The 10,003-nt window shown below is 29.4% G+C and overlaps 1 protein-coding gene across 2 annotated transcripts; it reads left to right on the top strand.

Annotated features, from left to right (window-relative positions):
* Window positions 1-2,841: 2,841 nt before the first annotated feature.
* LOC110641409 (glucosamine inositolphosphorylceramide transferase 1) lies at window positions 2,842-8,517 on the top strand. 2 transcript variants are annotated; one of them, XM_021793109.2, is made up of 4 exons: window positions 2,842-3,446; window positions 3,948-4,070; window positions 5,997-6,164; window positions 6,550-8,517. In XM_021793109.2, exons 1-4 carry the CDS (start codon window positions 3,078-3,080, stop codon window positions 8,230-8,232), a joined length of 2,343 nt encoding a protein of 780 aa, XP_021648801.2. In that variant the 5' UTR covers window positions 2,842-3,077; the 3' UTR covers window positions 8,233-8,517. The 2 variants fall into 2 exon arrangements, with proteins under 2 accessions (XP_021648801.2, XP_057989330.1); XM_058133347.1 differs by having other exon boundaries at window positions 3,311-3,446; window positions 3,841-4,070.
* Window positions 8,518-10,003: the final 1,486 nt, after the last annotated feature.

Here is a 10,003-nt window from a genome sequence, read left to right as displayed (position 1 = left end):
TTATTATTATTATTATTATTATTATTATTATTATTATTATTATTATTATTATTATTATTATTATTATTATTATTATCAGTAGTAGTAGCAATAACAGTAACAGTAAGTATCCTCTGTATCCGTTTTACGACCTTAAAAGACTAATGTCTTTAAAATTTATGGTTAACAATACTTTTTTTTCTAAGGATTAGACTTAAGTTTTCCCTTTAAAAGTACAGTGAATCTTGTCATTGTGCTGGACACTTCTTGATTATTATTAAGAATTACAAGTAAATAATAATAATAATAATAATAATAATAATAATAATAATGCATGACTAATAATAATGATACATGAATGACTTTATATAATGATGTGGATAAAGACAAATGATAGTGGGTCATGTGATTACCACAGTCATGAATGGTGGCCAATCCATGGATGGAACGATACATTTGGTCTTTGAAAAAATCAACCATGTATGATGTAGGTGACTTTGGAAAATGATTTCATAGAAAAATAATATATATTTGGAGCAATTCTCTCCATAAATGTCTATCCAATGTTCTTGAGGAATTGAGTTCCTGGAATATCTCATTTTTCCTTACAAAGGTAGAGTTTGAATTATTCACTTTCCATAACTCTTAAATTACCCCAAGTTGAATGTTAGAAATTAAAAAATTTTTAATTTTAAGTTTTACTTTTATATTATATTTATTTTTTAAGAACATGTTTGATATTATTATTAGAATTATTATTGAGGGAAATATTATTTTAAATATATTAATTATAAAATATTAAAAAATAATTTAAAATTAATTTTGATAAGTTTTAGATTTTATTTATTTCACAGAAAATATTTTTTAGGAAATATTTTTTGAATTTTTTGTATTTAAGGCATTTAAAAAAATAAATTAGTGAAAATAATTTTTCTAATCAAAAGGAAAATTAAATTACTTATAAGGAAAATAATTTTCTCTCTTTAAAATAAGAAGTTTTTTTTTATTTTTTAAATTTTGATAAATTTATTATAATGTAATATGAAAATATTTATACATACATGATATAAATATATATCATTACTTTAATATTATAATTAAATAATAAAAAATATTTTTATAAAAAATAAAAAATATTTTTCATAGAAAATATACTCTATATAAAATATTTTTCACGAAATAAATAAAATCTTAATTATAAAAATATTAAAATAATAAAATATTTTTTAAATTATTTTTTAAATAATATTTAAAATAAGTTAAAAAAATATAATTTTAAATCTCTAATAATAATATTAAACAGCTCTAATTATGTTTATAATTAAAAAAAAAAGTCTACAACCAATTATATTTGATCACATCCAAACAAGTCATCTGAGACAAAAAAAAAATTTATTTAATTATTTTATAATTAAAATATATAAAATTAAAATTAAATTTATTTTTAATATTTTAATTAATATATTTAAAATAATAATTTTTTTTATTAGATAAACAGATCAAAACTTTGAAAAACAAGACCCAAACAATCAACACACGGCACACGCTCTCATTCGCCGTCTCTGTTCCTTTCCCCGCGTGCAAAGGCCCTCGCATTAAGAAGATATAGCTAATCGAAAAAAGCACAAAAGCCGTCGCATCACTACACACTTGTCTTTCAAATTACGCGAGTGGAAACTACGCTGCTCTTTCCCGGGCGTGTGGAAAATTATTCCACAGGCAGGGCGACCAAGGCGGTCCCGTTTAGAACCCATCACATCACATGTGACAACACATGTAACAAAGTATATATGTAATTTTTTTAATGTGTATAATTTAATTTTTTTATACATAATATTTTATTTATAAAAATAAATTAATATTTAATATAATAATTATAAAATCTATGATTAGATAAAATTTATATTAAATGTATTTATTTTTAATTTATATAATAATTAATTTTATTTATTATTATTAAAAAATATTATTTAATATTTTATTTTAATAAAATTAATTATTTAATTTTATATTTTAAAAATATATTATTTAATTCATATATTTTACTTTTATTAAATTTTTTACTTTTTTAATTAAATATTTTATTAATCAATACTATTAAATTATTATTTAATTTTTTTATTTTAAAAAAAATTAATTAATTAATTTATATATTTTAAAAAATATTTATTTAATCTCTATATTTTTATGAAATTAATTAGTAGATGATTATATTTTAAAAAAATATTTTTTAAAATAAAAATGAAAATTATTATGTAATGTAAATTTAAATTTATATTTTTTAAATTATTTAAATATTTGTATTCAATTTTTTAGATATTATTTTTGTGTTTTTTATTAAAAAATAATTTTTTTTTAATTATTTAGAGATTTAGAGAACTAATTAATAATTTTACACAGATAATTTATATTATTTCTTACTAATAGATATAAAATAGAGAAAAAAAAAAGAGAGAGAGAATGGTGTAGGTAAAAGAGAAGAAATAGGAGAAAAGAAAAATATGAGATATTAAAATAGAAATAAGGAGAAAAAATTAAAATTTTTTTATGTTTAAAACATAATTATGAGACTAAAAAGTTAACATAATTAAATTATAAAAATTAATATATATATTTTTTGAAATGTAAAAATTAATTGATTAATTTTATAAAAATAAAAAATTAAATAATAATTTTATGAATATTAACTAATAAAAAAAAATTAAATGAATGAATTAAATAATTTAAAAAAAATAAAATATAATAATTAAATTTATTAAAATATATAAATTAACTAATAAATTTTCATTATTATTATTATTATTATTATTATTATTATTATTATATGCCTACATAGTGTTATATACACAAGCTGGTAAACGCTATTTCCTGCTAAATTTCCGAATAACGTTTCACTAACGCCCATTTTCTTTCTCTAGATTCTAGTGTGAGAAAAACTGCACAAAAACCAGACCCCAGAAACTGTGCTACAAAACCAGAGCGCAAGTAAAAGAAAAGGAGGCCAAAATCATTTAAATTCCAAGAAAGGGAAGCAAATGCTACTACTCAAGGGGAAAATTCTCTCCTTTTGAGGTTTGTGCTTGTAATCATCGGTAATCATGGTGGTTTCTGGAGCTATTGGAGCAGGAGGTGTAGGTGCTGGTGCCGGTTGTACTAATAGTACAACTGCGGTGAGCTCCTGCTGGGACGTAAACTTGAAGTGCTTGTTTCGGTGGAGATGGGAGTATCAACAGCACTTGCTTCATCACAGATTTCTGCCGCCTGGGTTGGTGTTCTTTTTGTGCTGCTTGGTTTTGTATGGATCGATTGGTATGCTGTATGGGTGGCTTATGTTTAATAAGCCTTACGTGAGTGCTGTTGGGGATGTTAGGTTGAACTCGGTTGGGTGTCAAGAGGACAATGAGGGTTCATGGTCTATTGGTCTTTTCTATGGTGACTCTCCCTTCTCTTTGAAGCCAATTGAAACTGTAAGTTTCTATCTGTGTTTGGTTGTTCTTTATCTGTTTTGGAGAATATATATATACGCACACACATGATGGTTTAATTTTGTTTCCTTTTTTTTAAACACATAATGTGTTGAACATCATGATTATCGCTCACATATTTTGTTTGATTGATTTTGGGTTTAATTTTTTGCTTGCTGTTGTGTGGGTATCGGTGGCCAATTCTTGTGGTTTTCAATCTGATAGCTGTTTCGAAGCAGCAAGTTTTTAGCTTTCTTGGGTTTTGATTTTCATTTTCTGTTTGTAGTTTGTTTTATTTTACTTTATTTTTATTTCGAGATTTTCTCTCCGTCTCACTCTGCAAATACACAAGCTTACATTGATTCGTTGACCTTCAATTTTTTTTTTTTTTAAATAGGGACTTTGATGTTTATGGGTGTCTTTGGGATGGGGAAAAACTCTGTGGGCAATTGTTGGTTGTTGATTTTATGGTGGTTTTGATATGTGTGTTGAATTTTCAAATAGATGGATGTTTGGAAAAATGAGAGTGCAGCCTGGCCAGTGGCTAACCCAGTTGTCACCTGTGCCTCAGTCTCAGATGCTGGCTTCCCCAGTAATTTCGTTGCTGATCCTTTTCTTTATGTTCAGGTAATTATTTATTTACTACATAAAAATTATATATTCGTTTTGCACTTTGTTCAGGTTTCATATGTATTGAATGTTGACGTGTTCAGATGTTGTATCTGGTCAAGGTAGTATCATGCCTGTAATCACCTTCATCAATATTTGTTTTTGTTCAACTGCCAATTAAATTAATGGGAGTAACCAAAGGACTTCAGTTAGTTACGTTGTGATCTCCATATCACCGTCGATGTCTTTTTCTCTTTGGCACTTCGTGGGTTTGTATGTGACCCTTGATTGAGTTGCAAGTTGTTGCCTCTGCTATTACTATTATAATATTTGAATGCCAGGTGTTTATGAATAAATATATTCCATTATCAAGGTTAATATGATAGAAAAGTCAGGCAGCAGAGGTATGCCAGGGGTTCTCTAGTCATGGGATTATTATTATTATTTTTTTTTCAGTTTAATCATTGAGGGTAATGATAGAACAAGTCAGACAGCAGTTCTCGACAAAATGAATCGAGTTTGGGGTATGCATTTTTCTGCAAGGAAGTTTCTTCCTTTCTGGGAATCTAGGGAAGCAGTTGAGGATGTTATGTGATGAAGTAAGTTGATTTCTGAATGAATCTAACTATTCATAAATGGCAAAATTGTGATTTTGAGATACTTTTTGTTCTCTTTTCTTAGATGTTTTAAGCACCAATAATCTATAGTTCCTTGGTATATAATGGAAATTCCAAGTGACTTTGGAATGGGAGCCAGGTAGCTCAAGGCAGCAATTAAGGTTTTGGTTTGGGTATAGATTGTCATGTTCTGTCATGAACAGCCTATTAAATTGACAAATGAGAACTGTGACGCCAAGCATTTGTAAGGAAGGACAAGAAGAAAAGACAATTAATTATGTGATAGGGGAAGTTTTCCTTTCACTTTCCTATTTAGAGAGTATTTTGTGGCCCAATGGGAAAATTTTGAATTATTTTCCACCCACTCTCCTTCCCCCTTATTTTCCTTTCATTTCCTCAGCAAGGGAAAATCAATTCCCTTCTTATTTTCCATCATTTACTTTCCTTACTTTTTTTCCTCCTTTCACAAACATAGTGTTAAGGTGCATGTGGGATGTTTTGGTCATCAAATTCCAACATTTCAAAAGTGTTTCTAACTTACCAATGTATATACACAGAAATATGAATCTGTTTGGTAGATGAAGTTTATACACATAATGTGTACGAGTATGTGTATCAGAGGGCAGTTGTAATAATAATCTTCCAGTGGCATGAGATCTATAATTAGAATCGTGAAACTTGCTGAGGAGGTCTTTAGGCACATATTTCTCTACGTAAAGCTCAACAGACCTACAGTGGATGGCTGGGATTCCATTTAACTTGAGAATTTATTCAGCCATTCAACCATTTAGTTTTTAATGTCAAACATAAGACCACATACACAGATAATTGAAAATTTGGCTTGAGGGAGTGTTAAATAAGAAGCAGAGGAACAATGACCTTTTTAGGAAGAATGAAATGGTTTCTGGGATCTTTTGTAGAGGGGATGGTCTGTAGCTTGATGCTTGTGGAAGCATTGCAATACATAAATCAACTTGTAAGCGTGTTGCACTACAAAATGTTTAGATGAATTAGGCCCAACTTGTGCTGTTGCATTATGGTTAAGCATAAAGTATCAGTATGGTACTCTCTCTATGTCACCCTTGTTTATAGTAGGTGCCTATCTGATTACTTTGCATTGCATATGAAATTGGAGATTTTACTTTGTAGTTTGTTCTGGATAGTCCTTCAAGTGTCAAATTTATGTTAACTACTTTACTTTGTCCTTGAAATTAATCCTTGAAGATTTGCTTAATAGTATGTTCTGGAATGTCCTTCAAGTGTCAAATGCATGTTAACTACTTTGTTCTTGAAATTAATCTTTGCATTCTGTATTCTTTTGATCCAGGGAGATACTCTTTACCTGTTTTATGAAACTAAGAATTCAATTACCATGCAAGGAGATATTGGAGTTGCAAAAAGTACTGATAAAGGAGCATCATGGCAGCAATTGGGCATTGCCTTGGATGAGGACTGGCATCTCTCTTATCCCTATGTATTTAACCATCTTGACAAAGTAAGATCACAATTCCTTTTTGCATTCATTTACACACATGAAGTTAGTCACTTAGGCTGTTTATAACATTATCTACCCTGGAGCAACCTTTCGACTGGACCTGCACAGAATAAATACTACCTATTGACATTAACATGGAAAAATTAAGATGGATCATTATGAACAATCTGGTTAGATCTTGCAGCATGGATGATGAATATTGTAGTATATTATTGTGAAACTTTACAAGCCTGGCTAGCTAGCCAATATTGTTCGTATTGAATTTGGGCCAGGCATTTTACAGCTAACGCCAATGACATTTTGCAACTTAAATGTAATGATGCCCCAATCTGAATATAGATTTTGTTAGTTGATTGCATCATCTCATTGTTTATGGTTTTTGCAGATATACATGATGCCTGAGGGCAGTGCAAAGGGTGAACTTCGTCTTTATCGAGCAGTTAATTTTCCCTTGCAATGGAAACTGGAGAAAATCCTTATGAAAAAGCCACTTGTTGATTCCTTCATCATAAAACATGATGGAGAATATTGGCTTTTTGGTTCAGATCACAGTGGTTTTGGAACAAAGAAAAATGGACAACTGGAAATCTGGCATAGCAGTTCACCTCTTGGTCCTTGGAAACCACACAAGAAGAATCCAATTTATAATGTTGACAAAAGCTTGGGAGCTAGAAATGGAGGCAGACCATTTTTGCATGAGGGGATCCTTTATCGCATTGGTCAGGACTGTGGTGAAACATATGGACACCAAGTGCGAGTCTTCAAGGTGGAAGTTCTTACCAAGAATGATTATAAAGAAGTTGAAGTCTCCTTGGGCTTTGAAGAATCCAGAAAGGGACGGAATGCTTGGAATGGTGCTCGTTACCATCATCTTGATGTGCAGCAGTTAAGTTCTGGCAAATGGATTGGGGTTATGGATGGGGACCGTGTACCTTCTGGAGACTTGGTCCGTCGGTTTGTTCTTGGCTGTGCTTCGCTTGCAGCAGTTACTGCAATTGTTGTGGTATTGGGTGTGCTGCTAGGAGCTGTGAAATGTATTATCCCCCTCAATTGGTGTGCTTACTACTCGGGGAAGAGGAGTGATACTCTTTTGGTCTGGGAAAGGTCGAATGCATTTTCTTCAAAGGTAAGAAGGTTTTGTGGTCGCTTGAACAGAGCAGCATCATCTCTCCGTGTAAAAATAAGGCCTAATACTTGGGCTGGAAGATTGGTTTTGGCTGTGATATTTGCAGTTGGAGTTGCACTAATTTTTACCAGTGTTAAATGTTTCTATGGAGGCAATGGTGCTGAGGAACCTTACCCATTTAAGGGTTCCTACTCTCAATTTACTCTATTGACGATGACATATGATGCCCGCCTCTGGAATTTGAAAATGTATGTTAAGCATTACTCGAGGTGTTCTTCAGTTAAAGAGATTGTTGTGGTTTGGAATAAAGGGACACCCCCCAAATTGAGTGACCTGGACTCTGTGGTGCCTGTTAGGATCAGAGTAGAAAATCAGAATTCACTTAACAATCGGTTCAAAAAGGATGAATTGATAAAGACCCGTGCTGTACTTGAGCTTGATGATGACATTATGATGACTTGTGATGACATTGAGAGAGGATTCAATGTATGGCGCCAACATCCTGACCGGATTGTTGGTTTCTATCCACGACTCATTAGTGGAAGCCCATTAAAGTACAGAGGTGAGAAATATGCCCGAAAACATAAAGGTTATAACATGATTCTTACTGGGGCAGCATTCGTAGACAGTAAAGTAGCTTTTGAGAGGTATTGCGGTGAGGAAGCTAAGCGTGGGAGGGATTTGGTGGACAAATATTTTAACTGTGAGGATGTGCTATTGAATTACTTGTATGCAAATGCAAGTACATCTGGTACAGTTGAATATGTGAGACCAACATGGGCAATAGATACGTCAAAATTCTCTGGTGCTGCAATTAGCCGAAATACGCAATTGCATTACAAGGTTAGAAGTAATTGCCTCCAGAAATTTTCTGAGATGTATGGAAGTATAGGTGGCCGGAAATCAGAATTTCAATGGCGAAAGGATGGCTGGGATTCATAGTGAAGAGCTAATTCTGGAAGCAAGTCTCACACTCATTAATCTGTGTATCGTCATCATCCTTTCGGTAGATTCTTGTCTTGTTACTACAGTTTTATACCCCTGCTTGTGAAGATTTTTGTGTTAGGGGAATTTTAATATTGATATCTTTGTTTGACAAGATGTACATTATCTTTTTACCCATTTTTAGAGTTGATAAGATATGTACATTGGTTTTTTTGTCATTGCTTTTTGTGAAAGTTGACATATCAGAAATGAAAATTGGTTTGATCTTGTGTTGTTTCTCTATTCCACTCTCAACTCTTTTATCAAACATAATTGAGCAAGTAGAAGGTTGTAATTTCTTGTTGATTTCCCCTTCTTTTTCCATTCTTCCAAAGTTCAGTTTTTGGATTTTCCTATGGATTTGGTAATTCCCAGGAAGGTTCAAACTTAACCCTCACATGGAGAATAAGTGGGTGATATTTGTCTCTTTAAGGCCCATAAAGATTGAGGGGGAACTTTCCTTCCTGCTTGCAAAGATAGAGAAAATAACAAAATTCAATTCCCATTTTTTTTAGGCATGTAAGAATTGGCGTTGTCCCAAGCTTCAATTTACATTGTGCAACACAATAAAAACCTTGAGTAGATTAATTTGTTGATTTGACATCATTTATTTATTTATTTATTGTTTAAGTAGAGAGATTAGAAAAGTTAAGACTCGAAATTAATTTATGAAGTGGATTATATATTTTTAATTACGAAATAAAATTAAATTAAATAATTTGAATCACTTTTAAAGGCTACAAATATTGGTTTATTTTTTAATAGAAAGAAAAAAATAATCTCACAATTAAGTGAAAAAAAAAAAATTCCAATAACGATGAAATTTTTTAACATCCACCATTGAAAGCTCCAAGAGTTCTTATTTAGCGTGTGATTTAAGTTTGGAATAAGGTTAAATTTGCCCTTATATTTGGAGAGAAGTTTAATTTAGTTTATTTTTAATTTTTGATCTAATTTAATTTATAAGTTTTGATTTATATTTAAATTAGTTCAATTAATAAAGATATATAATTATTTAATTATTTTTTTAAATATTAAAATATTATTTTTATATTATATAATTAATTAATAAAAATAAAAATATTATTTTTATTATTCACTATTATTAATTAAACTGAAAATATAAAAAAATAATATCTCAGTTTAATTAATAATAGTGAATAATAAAAATAATATTTTTATTTTTATTAATTAATTATACAATATAAAAATAATATTTTAATATCAACAAAAGTCATTTTTTAATATTATTTAAATAAAATAATTAAATATTTTAAAAATGATATTAAAATATTATTTTTATATTGTATAATTTGTATAATTAAAATATTAAATAATTAAATATAAAAAAATTGATATAATGAGATAATAATATAATGTAATAAATTATATTTAAAATAATATAATAATTTATTACCTATAAAAATAAATGTAATTGTGATTATATATTTTTATTTTTTCATTTATTATAGACACTATTGTCGCCATGATTATCCAATCACTATTGCTGCTGTTATTATTATTATCCTCGTTTTGCTACCATCACCACTAGTTAGTGTCACCTCTGCTGCCACTACATCACCTTGTCATCACCACCTAACTACTATTATCTTCACACCACCATTACTAGTTAATTATCACTATCACTCGAATACTAATTATTATATTTATTATAATTTATTATTAATATCATAAAAAAATTAAATATTAAAATTAAAATTATTATTAC

Source organism: Hevea brasiliensis, chromosome 14 (genome assembly GCF_030052815.1).
Source record: "Hevea brasiliensis isolate MT/VB/25A 57/8 chromosome 14, ASM3005281v1, whole genome shotgun sequence".
Taxonomy (NCBI): Eukaryota; Viridiplantae; Streptophyta; class Magnoliopsida; order Malpighiales; family Euphorbiaceae; genus Hevea; species Hevea brasiliensis.
This window is presented reverse-complemented; position numbering and strand designations above follow the sequence as displayed.